At 38.2% G+C, this 14426-nt stretch overlaps 1 protein-coding gene across 10 annotated transcripts; it reads right to left on the minus strand.

Annotated features, from left to right (window-relative positions):
* Positions 1-1571: 1571 nt before the first annotated feature.
* On the minus strand, positions 1572-14131 carry LOC121256005 (cyclin-B2-4-like). Of its 10 annotated transcripts, none has more exons than XR_005938905.1 (6): positions 13674-14131; positions 13385-13520; positions 13079-13124; positions 12853-12984; positions 12627-12745; positions 1572-1605 (listed from the first exon to the last, which is right to left on the minus strand). XR_005938905.1 is itself a non-coding variant. In XM_041156597.1 (6 exons), the coding sequence occupies exons 2-6, from the start codon at positions 13726-13728 to the stop codon at positions 12689-12691; spliced, it is 423 nt and encodes a 140-aa protein (XP_041012531.1). In that variant the 5' UTR covers positions 13729-13737; positions 13928-14131; the 3' UTR covers positions 11743-12688. The 10 variants fall into 10 exon arrangements, 5 of the variants coding, with proteins under 5 accessions (XP_041012531.1, XP_041012530.1, XP_041012528.1 ...); XR_005938904.1 differs by having other exon boundaries at positions 12026-12745; XR_005938907.1 differs by having other exon boundaries at positions 12627-12782.
* Between the last annotated feature and the right edge of the window lie 295 nt (positions 14132-14426).

Genomic DNA, 14426 nt, shown 5'->3' on the forward strand with positions numbered 1-14426 from the left:
TCATAGAACGGATTACCTTCGGGAACGAGCCTACGGGACCGACGGGCTTGACAATCGCCTAAGGTGGATCCAGGGGGTTGATGGGCCCTTTGACCACTTTGTGTAGGCTACTTCACACAAACTCCAACACTAACAGTAAATCGAAAACAAAAACATCTAACGAACGTACACTTTTCAATAACGATAAATATACGAACGATGCACTACCAAACTATGCATCATACGTGGTTGAGTACACCTTCCGCCACATTCGAGCTCCGCGCTTGCATCTCACGCAGTCGAGTACACCTCCCGCCTAAATTCACCCTTGGAGGCATTTATCGCTTAACACAAGCGAGTGGAGAACGGAGAACCCGTTTTTGAAATTTGTTTTCTTATTGACGACCTATGTTGCATAATTTATCTTAAAGATTCTCAAGGTCTTTTGTTGGAACGAGTTGCCCTTAAGAATCGCAGGCATTTGTGAAGGATAAAATACAGGGCCTGCTGAAGGTTAGAAACACCCCACCAAGCCACACTAGAAGACAAAATTGAGAGGAGAGGAGTGGGAGACAAGAGAGGACCATGGGTTAGTAGAGTAAGAGAAATGTGTCAGGAAAGAGTTGGGAAAAGAATGGATGCTCAGACACGCCAAGGGTCAGGCCTTACCTCTACGAACAGACATGCAAAGGGATCAGTCACATCAAGGCAATGAGGCATGCGCAATAGAGAATGAGATCAAAGCAAGGACGGGATGACCAAATGGGATCTTCTTCTTCTTTTTCTTCTTCTTCAGCAACCTCCCGAGGAAGACATCGTCTCCAGCAGGAAGAGTTCCAGTTTTCTTTGTACATTGAAAAATGAGAGACCATGAAAGATTGTAAACAAATATATTATAGTGGATTTTTCCTCCCCAAATGCCCGTGGACGTAGGCAACATGTTGAACCACGTAAATCTGTGCGTCCCTTACTTTTACTTTTTCTGTACTTCTTTTCTATTCACCACCATGGACGTATGCATTGACACTGAACAACTGCACCAGAACACTATTGGGGCTCCAAACAATATCGATCAAGGCCCAAGTCGACCCAGTGGACCGGGAATGACTACTTCTCTCCTTTCGACCTGTTGTGTGATTTTTCCAGCATCAACAAAACCATTTTGAAAACAAATTATCAAGCCAAAAAGGAACACAATTTACTCCATTCAACCACCCCCCCCCCCCAAAAGAAAAAAAGACATCAACATGTTTGGCAACAAAAGAAACCCAACATGGTTGACTTCCTCGGGGCAACGTCGGTTGCTACACACACCTGAAAGCTCAACATTACAAACATTTTGTCAATCACTTTTTTAGTTGTGTCAAAGATCTAGGAGAAAGCGTGCCGGTTTAGCTTTTGCCACGTGGCCAAACTTCTATGTGATGTACTTCCTATGCACTCCAGTGAGTTTCCCAGTTCCAGCCTTCTGATGGAAAGTAACCATCAATTTTGAGCATTCTCTGTTGGCACATTTTGAAAGTGAACATCATTGATTGTTTTAGTAAATAAATTATAGTTAGTTCGATGACAATGTGTTCAAACTCAAAGACAATTCCGAGCTTTTTCTCTTAGTGACGAAGTGTACTACGTAGTATAAAACTAGAGTAACACTTAACAAATCCACAGCCTAAATATCTTATCAAGAGAAAACAAAAAAGAGAGAGTTTTTGTTTATATCAGTTTAGTTCCAAAAACCAATTGAGGTGGACTATAAAACACGGCTGGCCTTCAAGGCTAGCCATTACACTGCAGCCGTTGCAAGCTGCAACAGCTTGTAACGTATGGCATAATGTTATGCCATACATTACAAGTCAAGTAACTTTGAGGTATATAGGGAGGGGGTCAACCCACGTGGGCGCCCCTCCTTACCTCTTGCTAACATCTCCCACTCGTACACAGTGGGCATGATTCCACGGCAGCATCTCTCTAATGTTCTTAATCTTGTTCATACAAATAAATAGGTTGTGCGACCACCAAGCACATTTGTAGAAAGGTGGGAGTACATATACCAAATCTCTCCTAGAGAATACCAGTATAGTAACATCCCTAAAGTGTCTGGTCATGTCCTAGACTCATTCAATCGCATCAAGATCAAGCATTTTCAAACTCTCTTGAGTTAAAAAACTCAAAACAATGCTTGACTACCTCCAAATCATTTCAATGTGTTCACAACCTTTAGCCGCTTCCAAGATGTAGCGTCATTGTTTGACGTCAGCAAGCACTATCGAAAATACGATGTCGAAGAGTCTTCCCTTTGCACTCATATCACTCAATTTTGGTTGAACCGTTTTCCCAACAATGCCTCTTTAGACAGTATCAATCATGGCCATAGACAGCATGCCAAAGTAACAGACATCACAACCTCTATCTCGTGACGTAGTCAAAAGTAAAGGATATTTAAAAAATGAGACTCACATAGTGAGAAAGAGGGAAACATTTTACTCACTTACGCATATGGTCGTATAAGCACATATAGTATGAAACACATGCTACGGTGGATTTCTATTTCTTAAAGAGTATATGTCTATATCAACACGTTACAGATCTTAGTCTAGCCGCCACTGTTTTGGATACCGTTCCGTACTGGCCGGTACATGCCGAAACCGAAAATATGTTATTCCGTACCGGTTTAAAAACCGGGTGTACCGGCCGGTATTTTATGTTTCGGCCGAAACAGAAATTTCGGCCGGTACATATTTCGGCCGGGTCAGTCGAGTGTTAATTTGTTAAAGCTGATGGCATTTACGAAATTATGGCAAATAATTAGGGGCAAAGTTGGAATTTCACCTCAAAATTAAAACCTAACACCTCAGTTTCTTTTCTCTTCTTTCACTTTCAGGCTGAATTCTTCCTTCATCACGCAGCTGCAGCGTAGCGCCAGCACCCGAGTCCCAAATTGCAGACAGCCAGCCAGCTGCCAGCGTCCACCGCCCTCCGTCTCGTCGCACCGCACGTCGCCGACCACCGCCCTCATCTCGGTATTTTACTATTTTTTTTGTTTATTACTTAGTTTGATTTTTTTTTTGTTACTTTTTTTATAAATAAATCATAATTGTATTTTTATAGATGTTTTAGATTATATGTTTGTAGATGTTTTAGATTATATTGTTATAGTGTTTGTTTTTATAGATGTTTTATATTATATTTTTATAGATGTTTGTTTATATTTTTATAGATTATGTTTTTGTAGATGTTTGTTTATATTTTTATAGATTATATTTTTGTAGATGTTTTAGATTATATTGTTATAGTATTTGTTTTTATAGATATTTTAGATTATATTTTTATAGATGTTTTATAGATGTTTATTTATATTTTTTTAGATTATGTTTTTATAGATGTTTGTTTATATTTTTATAGATTATATTTTTGTAGATGTTTTAGATTATATTGCTATAGTGTTTGTTGGTATTTTTATAAATGTTTTAGATTATATTTTTATAGATGTTTGATAGATGTTTGTTTATATTTTTATAGATTATATTTTGATAGATGTCTGTTTATTGTTTATATTTTGATAGATTATATTTTTATAGATGTTTGTTTATAGTTTAGATTTGATTGAGTTTCTTCTTAATGGCTTACTTATAAGTGTTAATGTTTTATACTTTAATAGTTATAAATGTCTAGTTGTCGATCAACCGGTAGTATGACTTCAAGTTCAACTCCAGCACTTGCTCCTGTAAGATCAGAAGATCCAGCTTGGGCCCATGCACGTGCAGTGCCAGGGGCAAGAAATAATACCGAATGTTTATATTGTAATAAAGTAATTAGAGGTGGCGGAATCACTCGGTTGAAGTATCATCTAGCTGGGATTCCAGGCAATGTAGAAGCATGTAAAAAGGTCACTGAAGATGTAAAATGGCAAATGAATGAGTTGCTTAATGAAATGAAAAAAAGTAAAGAGAAGAAAAGAAAAATAAGTTCAGAGATTGGAGGCGATATAGATTTAACATCTGATGATATTGATGATGGTAATAGTATAGAGGGACAGTCTCAGCTTTCAAAAGGTAAGGGGAAGTCGAAAGAATCTGGAACTGGAAAGTCAGTGGGTGGATTGAATAGATTTTTTGCTCCAAGAACAACTCCTGGGGCCCAACCTTCAATTAAGAGTTCTATGTCTTCAAATGAGATGATTGTAAAAGCAAAGATGGCTGTAGCACGTTGGTGGTATGATGCTAATCTGCCTTTCAATGCAGCTCAATCCAAGTTTTATCAACCAGCTATCGATGCCATGACTGCCATCGGGTCAGGATTCAAAGGCCTATTTTTATATGAGTTGAGAGGAAATTTGTTAAAGATGGCTGTAGATGAGGTTCAGGATTATTTGCAACAAATTAAGAAGGTTTGGAATGAGACCGGTTGTTCACTAATGGCAGATGGTTGGACAAACCAGAAGCAACAATCAATAATCAACTTTCTAGTTTATTGTCCGAAGGTACAATGTTTTTGAAATCTGTTGATACATCTGGCCTTAGAAAAGATGCTGAAACATTGTTTAATATCTTTGATGAGGTTGTTCAAGAAATTGGAGTTGAGAATCTTGTGCAGTTCATAACGGACAATGATGCAAGTTATAAAGCTGCAGGAAAAAAGTTACAACAGAAGTATGGCTCTTTCTACTGGTCCCCATGTGCAGCTCATTGCATAGATTTAATGTTGGAGAATTTTTCTGATTCAAGATGTTTTCCCCTTATTGATGATGCTATAAAAAAGGCAAAAAAGATAACAAAGTTTATCTATAACCATGGTTGGGTTTTGGCATTGATGAGAAAAGACTTTACCAAAGGTCATGATTTGTGTCGTCCTGCAATTACAAGATTTGCGACAAATTTTTTAAGTATCCAATGTTTGCTATTGTTTAAGAAAGAACTCAGACAAATGTTTACTTGTGATAAATGGATTGCATCAAGTCATTCTAAGAGTAACATAGGGAATGAGATAGCTGAGATCGTTTTAGAAGATAAAGAGTTTTGGGCTCAATGTCAATTTATTGTCAGAGTTAGTGAGCCTTTGGTTCGTGTTCTACGACTTGTTGACGGGGATGAGAAACCTGCAATGGGATACTTGTATGATACAATGGAAATAGCCAAAGAGAACATAAAAGCAAGATTCAATAATAAAGTTAGTTTATTCAGTCCATTCACCAGGATCATTGATTCAAGATGGGATAGGCAGCTTCACAGTCCATTACATGTGGCGGGTTGTTTTCTTAATCCTGGAATTTACTATAGCCCCAATTTTAAAAATAAAAATGATGTTGTAAGAGGCTTCAACAGTTGTGTTATGAAGATGGAACTTGATCCCGATAATCAAGATAAGATCATTGCAGAACTTGACTTGTATAAGAATGCAATAGGTGAGTTTGGACATTCTTTAGCAATCCGCCAGCGTGATAAGATTAATCCAGGTATTATCATTTATCAATATCATTTGTTAAATAATGTGACTTTGTACTTTAAATTTTATCTTATTTTATTTTTACTGATTAATAATTTATAATTGCATTATTGTTATAGTTGCATGGTGGACCCAATTTGGTTGCGAGGTTCCAATGCTTCAAAGGTTTGCTGTTCGAGTGCTAAGTCAATGTTGTAGTGCAACTGGATGTGAGAGAAACTGGAGCACATTTGATTTTATTCATTCGAAGAAGAGAAATAGATTAGTGCATAAACGTTTGAATGACTTAGTATTTGTTCGTTATAACTTGAAGCTGAGAGAGAGGTAAATTTTTTTAATACTAATGTTTTCACTCTTGAAAAATATATAATATTTTCACTTATGTTTGATTTTATTTTTACATGAGCATAAAAAAGGGAAGAGATGCTTTAAATCCAATCAATCTTGAAAACATTGATTTGATGGAAGAATGGGTGGGTGAAGAATCTGGGCTTCTTGATGGAGAATATTTGGATTGGACAAATATTGAGGAGCCATTACCCTCACTAAATGAGGAAGACAATGATAATGTTGGTATTGATGTTGATGACAGTGATGACGTTGATGAAAATATTTTGATTAACATGTCGAATCCTGATCCTTATTGTCTTTTTGATGAGGATGAGTATCTTTGATGACGTGGTGACGTTAATGACTTTATCATGATAATGTTGATGTTTATAACTTTATATTAGTTGTAACTTAAAACTTAAGACTTGTATTGAGAAGTATTGAGTTTATGACTTATTCTGTTGTTATTTTATAATACAGTTAATGCTTGTATATATATAATTTATTCAAGTATAAATTATTCCGAAACGGTATACAAAACGGTACCAGTACCGGTACCGAAACGGTATCGGGATCGAAATATTATCCCGAAACGGTACACGAAACGGTACCGGTACCGAAATATTTCGTTCCAGTGCCTTGACCGGTACGACTTCCGGTACGGTATTCAAAACTTTGCTAGCCGCTCCTTAAGCGTCTAACCTGAATTCCTCTATTTGCACGCCTCCAAGGCGTCAAAGAGGAACTCGCATCTAGCTTACTACAGGCTATATGGATGGTGGGGTAACTCATGCATAGTCCTATTAATGGACCTCATCTTAGCTCCCACTAAGACGATATATGTTTGTGTCAACTAACTTATCTCTTTGGACAAGTACCTAGGGACACAATGTCTCATCTCTACTCGCTGCTCAAGCGTTAGAGGCGATCGCTCATATGAGTGAGTCGATTTTAGCCTATTGACATATCTTGTGTGTGTATTAGAAAAAACAATACGATAAAGAACTGAATCATATTGTATTAATATCTCAATGTCATTTGAAAAACAAATTACATTTACAGTCTACACAGTCCAAGATTTCTAACATGAACCTCGAAGACATCTCTTGCTATAGGCTTCGTTAAGGGATCAGCAACTATGCAACTCGTAAAAAGGTGTTTCAGAGCCACTTCCTTTTGCGCTACCATGTCTCTGATGTAGTGATATCTGATATCTATGTGTTTGGTTCTTCCATGATACTTTGAGTCCTTAGCATATGCGAGAGCTGCCACGCTATCGCAGAATATCTTCACCGGATCTGAAGTATTCGTGCCAATGTCTAAATGCTTGAGGAACCTCTGTAACCAAATAGCTTCTTGAACTGCTGCAGAACAAGCTATGTATTCTGCCTCCATGGTAGATAAATCTATATATGGTTTTTTCTTGCTGCTCCATGTAATGACGCCTTTATTGAGCAGAAAGACATACCCAGTGGTTGCAGAATATCTTCACCGGATCTGAAGTATTCGTGCCAATGTCTAAATGCTTGAGGAACCTCTGTAACCAAATAGCTTCTTGAACTGCTGCAGAACAAGCTATGTATTCTGCCTCCATGGTAGATAAATCTATATATGGTTGTTTCTTGCTGCTCCATGTAATGACGCCTTTATTGAGCAGAAAGACATACCTAGTGGTTGATTTACGCTCATCTAGGTCGCTGCCCCAATCGGCATCACTGTAACCTCTTAACTGCAAATCTGAACCCTGATAGCACAGCACATAGTCCGCAGTTCCCTTTAGATATCGCATAATCCTTTTGACCACTTTCCAGTGAGCCAGTTCGGGGTTAGACTGGAATCTACTCATTAAGCCAACTGCATAGCATATGTCAAGCCGAGTACACATCATTGCGTACATCAGACTACCCATAGCATTGGCATAAAGGACACGAGCCATCTTTTCCTTTTCTCTTTGAGTCTTAGGACACAACTCTTTAGACAAGTTCTCGCTTCTTGCAACAGGGGTGTCAATAGGTTTACATCCATTCAATAGGAAGCGCTCGAGGACTTTCTTTATGTAAGTCTGTTGGTACAAACACAAAAGTCTCTTTGAGTGATTTGTAGATTTTAACTCCCAGAATGTATTCTGCTTCACCCATATCCCTCATCTCAAATTGAAGGATAACCACTCTTTTGTAGCGACTATCAACCCTTTATTATTTCCAGCTAGTAGTATGTCGTCAACATATAATAACAACATAATGAAACTCTTCTTAGACTTTTTGACATAGACACAATGATACTCTGTGATCATCGTAAACTCATTCAAGAGAATGGCTCGATGGAATCTGAGATACCATTGCCTAGATGATTGCTTTAGGCCATATATAGATCGTTTCAGCTTGCACACTTTGCGCTCTTGACCTTTGACCACAAAACCCGTTGGTTGATGATCCATATAGATCTCCTCATCTAGTTCTCCATTGAGAAATGTTGTCTTGACGTCCATCTGGTAGAGTTCTAAATCCATCTTTGCTATTATAGCTAGAATCAGGCGAATTGAGGCAAACCTCATCACTGGTGAAAAAGTTTCCTCATAGTCTATACTCTCATGTTGGGTATATCATTTCGCCACTAAGCGAGCTTTGTACTTATCTATTGATCCATCAGACTTGCGTTTAACCTTAAGAACCCATTTGTTCCCAATAGTCTTACGCCTTGTCGGTAGATCAACCAGATCCCAGACCTGGTTAGTCTTCATAGACTCAATCTCGTCTTCAGATGAAAGAGCCTCATGAATTGTCCTAGGCTCGTTATCATCATGCGGAGCTACCATAAAAGCTTCCCCTTCAATCTTAAAATGACGACGAGGAATACTTTCACGTGTGCTTCTATGCAGCTGAGGTTGTTGTGATTGATTGACAAGTGGTATGCTCCCACTCGGATTCAAATCTTTTTTATAATTTGTAGGAGCTTGAAGAATTTCTTCCTCATTCTCAACTAAATTCCTTGGAGCGCTTTCCTCTTGTTCCACAATCTCATGAAGTTCTAAACTCCTATCAACCTCACCTCTACTTGAAAACTCATATACAATGAAATCTACATCTCGTGACTCAATCTCAGTCACACTTCCATCAGATTGTTCACCTATTAACACATACCCTTTAGAGTGTTCTGAGTACCTTATAAAGATACACTTATTCCCTCTAGGGCCTAACTTCTCATACTTATGAGAAAGGTCGTAAACAAAACTCGTTGAACTCCATGGCCGCAAGTTACTCAATTTGGGTTTCTCGCCGGTTCATAGTTCATATGGGATGGAAGTTACTTATTTGGAGAGCACTCGGTTAAGAATGTAGGCAGCAGTTAAAAGTGCATCCCCCCAAAAAGAAATTAGTAGGTTTGCTTGCGCCATTATCGACCTAACCATCTCAAGCAGTGTTTGATTTATTCTTTCTGCCACGCCATTTTGCTGCGGCGTACTCGGCATCGTCAACTGTCTTTTGATTCTTTTTTTATCATAGAGCTTTTTAAATTGCTCAGAGAGATATTCTAGTACTCAGTCAGTTCTTAGAGTTTTTAAACTCTTGTCTAACTGATTCTCAACCATTCTTAGATATCGTCTAAAGCATTCCAATGCTTCAGACTTATGGGAGATTAAGTAGACATGACCGTAACGTGAAAAATCATCTATAAATGTGATGAAGTAGACATCTCCGTGTCTTGCCCTCACACTCATTGGACGACAGATGTCCGAGTGGACTAATTGCAGTGGAAAAGATGCCCTAGTGGCTTTTCCAAACAGTCTTCTCTTAACTTTACCCATTAGGCAATGTTCACATGTGAGCAAGATGACTTTAGCGAGATTGCCTATAAGACCTTCTCTACCTAACCGAGCCATTCTATATTGCCCTATATGGCCAAGCCTAGCATGTCATTTATATGAATCCAAATTATCAGATGTAGAAAAAAAAAAGCAATAGACTCATTTATATTTGAATAATCCAAATTCAATATCATGGTTATCTTGAAGAAAAGCATTTCCATAAAACACATGGCCTAAATAAAAGGAAACATAATTGTTTTCAAATCGAAAACGAAGTCTTATAGAGTGACTACAGAAAGTAAGTTTTGTCGGATTTCGGGAGCGTATAGCACATTGTGGAGAAAAAGAGTGCGGCCACCCCGCAAGTCCAGCTTGTAGGTACCAAGTCCTAGTACCTCCACACTAGCTCCATTCCCCACCTTGATATCACGGCTCCCTACTGGAATCCGGTGATACTCCACAAATCTGACTCTGTCTCGCGCTATGTGTTCGGTCGCTCCTGAATCAACAGTCCACACAGGATAGGAGTGAGCAACCATCACATGGCTAGTTACAAAAACAATGCAAGAAAAGTCAGAGTGTACCTTCTTCGGCTCAGTGCAGTCACGAGCGAAGTGACCATTCTTTCCACAGTTGAAGCACTCTAATTTTAACTTGTTCTTCCCGCGCTTACCTCATTGGTTGCGCTGAGAAGTTCCTGACACCTTCTTAATTTGTCCAGCAGCTACCCCATTCTTGGACTTCTTGCGTTTAGGCCTTGATGCCTTACGCGAACCAGAATCAGCCACATAGACCGTATGATTGGGCTTAGCAGCCTCTAGGCGCTCAACCTCCAATTCCAAGTGACTCGAGATATCATCAAAGTCTTTGATATTCTCGTTATGCGTCAGGTTCTGGCTCATATTCTCTCAAGAGTTCGGCAGTGATAAGTCACTGCCTGGACTTGCTGTTCATCAGTCAGGTTGTTTCCTGCTGACTTTTAAGTTCGCGGATCATGGTCGACATAGCCTTAAGATGCTGCTTCATCGTGTGGTCAGAGCGCATCTTATAAGAGTCAAATCTCATGGTTAATCCATGCAACCTAGTGGCTGAAGTTCCACCAAACTTCAACTTCAAAACTTCCCACATGCTTTGGGTAGTGTCATAGATCTCGAACTCACACATTATATCATTGTGCATGTTGCTTAACATTATTATGCACGCGCACCGACTTTTCTTAGCCCATTGAGTATAGGCTAGTTGATCTATCTTGTGTTGTTCCGAGGTCCCTTCTCCGGGTGCAGTAAGGGAGTGAGATAAGGCATTCAAGACCTCTTGCTCATCTAAGACATATTGGATCTTGCGATGCCAAATGTCATAGCTCTTCCCATTCAATTTCTCTCATTTGTTTAAATCGGCAACTATACTCTTGGATGTCATTTCACAACAATACGCAAAGAAGGGATATTACACACACACACCTAAGAAATCTGTCGCGTCCATCCAAGATAGAAAAAGGAATAATTTAGACATGTCGCAAGATCGAAAAATCGCTAGGCTTCAGAATCATCTATTGCGCCACAATATCTAATTATTAAATTTCTAACATAATTCCCGCTCAAATTAAAAAAAAATATGGGAGAATTAATCATCATAAATCTCAACCATACTCCCATTATCTTAAGTAGTCATCTAGCCTTAGTCACATGTAAAGGCATAACCTACTAAAATCGCAGTAACCTTTTGGGCCAGTCTACAAGGACAGCTACTCCAACCACGACAACCTGTTGGGCCAGTCTACAAAGATGGTTCATATAAGACCATTACAGTCCATTTTTCTTGTTCCATCAGTGCATTTACAGTTCTTACTGGGGCCACCATGGTCTTTTGGCTATACAGTGCATTTACAGTTCTTACTGGGGTCACTGCAATTCTTTCAGCCTATCATTTACACTAACAATTCTAACTAAGACTACTTAGTGGGAATTATTCTATTTTATCATTAAAGATTAATGTATAAACATTCAAGCCTAACATTCATAGATGATAAAATAATCACATATCCACATGTTCAATTCACATATACATGTAATCACATTTAATCTAAAAAATTAAATAAAAAATCACATGTAATATAACATAATGGAATAAAAAAAATAGCATGAATATAACCATATATTCACATGTGATCACATTTAATCTAAATAACAAAACTTTTCAGCATCGCTTAGATGTCTCAAAGTGGCCTTATCACTGGAAATGATTTCATCTCCAAAAGCATATATGGTGAAATTAATATCATGCAGTTTCAAAGAACACAAATATCAATCCCATACATGCAGGGAATTTAAATCTTTAGTAATGCCAATGAAAAGGCTTTCCAAGTCTTCTAGTGGGAAAAAAACACAAATAGTGGTATTTCCACATGATGACCGAGTGCATCCTCTATAACCAGCTTCAAAGAAACAAATCAAGGTCATAATAATTTACCTCGATAAGCCAATCGATAAGGATAGCCCTCATTTTCTCATTGCTGTCGAATTGATGGGTCATGTAATTTGGAGAAACACAGCTAGAATACTGCATGATCGTTATTAAGTGAATGAGATATAGATAATGTTACACAATGGATGATGTTAACCGATTAATGACATTCCCATAGCAGATAATAACTTTTTCATAAGTTGTTTACTCTCAAGGATAGACTTCTTTATAAACATGGGTGATTGGCATGGTTACGACCAATAAATAGAACTTAAACCTAATAAAAGATACACATTGTAGAGACAGGATAATTGTACATCAAGATTCACATGAGAATATAGTTAAGAAGCCTAAAATAGATTCAAGAGTTTTAGCTAATCTGACGAGAGGAGCAGATTGATGTCACCCCCTCTGTTGCAAGGAGGCACAGGGTGTGGAATCCCCTCCTCTACACCCACCTACCCTTTACTATGAAGATCACATTTATAGTAGTAAACAATGCAAACAGAATTTAATTGTTGATTACACAATTTGAACTTGAACGGATACAGATAATCTGAATGAGCGCTACCCGCTACAAATATGAGTTTCAACCGAGAAAACTTACCTCAGTTCTCCGGCAGTAAGCCATTATGTCATCTATGTATTCAACAACTGCGAGTGCATCTTTCAAATCGCTGCTATCGACATCAATAACTGGGTCCTCCGCATCTTCCATTTCGATCTCTTCCTATGGAAACTCAATGCAAGTTATCTAGTGATGCTGCCCAACCAAAGATATATGTCTAAACCCATTTCAACAGAGAAAGCGTTAGAATTACAGGAGCACATACCATTCGATCAATTTCATCCAGCATATCTTCAGTGTGCTTCACAAACATCGGAACTCCACCATCACTTGCATCCTCGCACGTATCGTTCAAGCTACAAGGGTTCGGAGCCAACGAGGTATGTTTCTTAGCTTCCTGACCGAACAATCATTCTAATAAATACCAATTCAGTTTGGTTTAAATAGAACAAAAACAAAAGGAAACTAAACATATTCTTCTTGAATTATACACAAAGTCCTCCAGGGCATTGCTGGACCATTTGTGCTGCAAGCTTCTTATACAACATCGAGGAAAACAATTCAATACTAACGATGAGTTATTATTTTTATTATTGAATCAAACGTAATAGGGAAATTCAATAAACGTGTGTGCTTGACCAAGTAATTGGTTTACTGCCAAAATAGATGAGATCTTACTGCACATCACGTCTTTCCCTAACGTATTGCAGTGAGATCAACTAGAAAGATAGTGTAGCAAAGTTAACTAAGATGAAGCTTAATGTCAGGAAAAAAATTTAATCTGATATGATTTATACCCTTTGAATTCTGCCTCGTTGACCACGAGAGGGTTTAAGGTAACCCCAACAACATTCTGATCGATATCGCCTAGAACTAGCCGATGATTGTGTCCCATTTCCTGCACAAACTTGGCATCCCCCATTCTTGGACCTTCTTTTGAATTAGGAAGGAAAAAAAAGAAAGATGAGAGCTTATAAATATGAATTCCAAGAACATACTAAAACAGATAACTGTTGTTTAAAGAATTGATTGGTCCAAGCAGCAAGCCAGATTACAAGAAATGTAGAAATACCATTTGATCTTTACCTTGAAAACTTGAGGGCCTAATGAGACAAGGATAGTTCTCCTTTGATCCACCCATTTTAATCACCTTCAAGATTAACCCACAAGAACAATAAACCCGATTTCCACACAGCCTTAAAGCAATCAATGGAATGAGATGCCCCAATTCAAAAAACATGAAAACCCATGGTCTAGAAGAAGAAGAAGAAGAAGAAAAACAAGAACAAGAAGATCAATAGAAACAATACCATAAGGTTTTGACAATATAAACAAGCAACCTTAAAGAAGGAAGTTTCCTGTGTCTTTCAGCTCTTTAAATCTCTCAGAGAGTGTGTGTGTGAGAGAGAGAGAGAGAGAGAGAGAGTAAAACTCAGTAGAGGGTTGTGTACGTGTGCGAGAGTGAGTATTCCTGAGAATAAAAGGAAACGACATGGAACGATGGAAAGCGGAACTGAGAAGCGGAGCGTGTTGCCACGTACGATTATTTCTTCTTCTTCTTCTATTTTTTTTATTTATTTATTTTTTTTTTGAAGTTTAACGGCTAGTAAACAATGGCCGTCCGATCTAAATAATAACGAAAGGTCGCAATGGTTAGTCTAGCGGCACGTTGCATTGATTCAAATATTTCAATGGCCCAAAAAAAGCGAACATATATAAATCTCTGAGTCTTTTCTGTGGGGTGTCAGAGTACGCTCCACGGCACTTAAAGAGTTTCGGGCACTTAAAGAGTTCAGGAAGGTTGCCACGTATATATTTTTTTAAGAAATAAACGTAATA

This window comes from Juglans microcarpa x Juglans regia, chromosome 3D, assembly GCF_004785595.1.
Source record: "Juglans microcarpa x Juglans regia isolate MS1-56 chromosome 3D, Jm3101_v1.0, whole genome shotgun sequence".
NCBI lineage: Eukaryota > Viridiplantae > Streptophyta > Magnoliopsida > Fagales > Juglandaceae > Juglans > Juglans microcarpa x Juglans regia.

What these genes read in the sequence shown, in the direction of transcription:
- LOC121256005 (XM_041156593.1), bottom strand. Translation starts at nt 13,827, where the DNA reads ATGTTTTTTGAATTGGGGCATCTCATTCCATTGATTGCTTTAAGGCTG. An exon ending in TAGGCCCTCAAGTTTTCAAG is followed by an intron (nt 13,521 to 13,673) that starts GTAAAGATCAAA and finishes CTAATTCAAAAG; the next exon opens with AAGGTCCAAGAATGGGGGAT. An exon ending in AATGCCCTGGAGGACTTTGT is followed by an intron (nt 12,985 to 13,078) that starts GTATAATTCAAG and finishes TTGTTCGGTCAG; the next exon opens with GAAGCTAAGAAACATACCTC.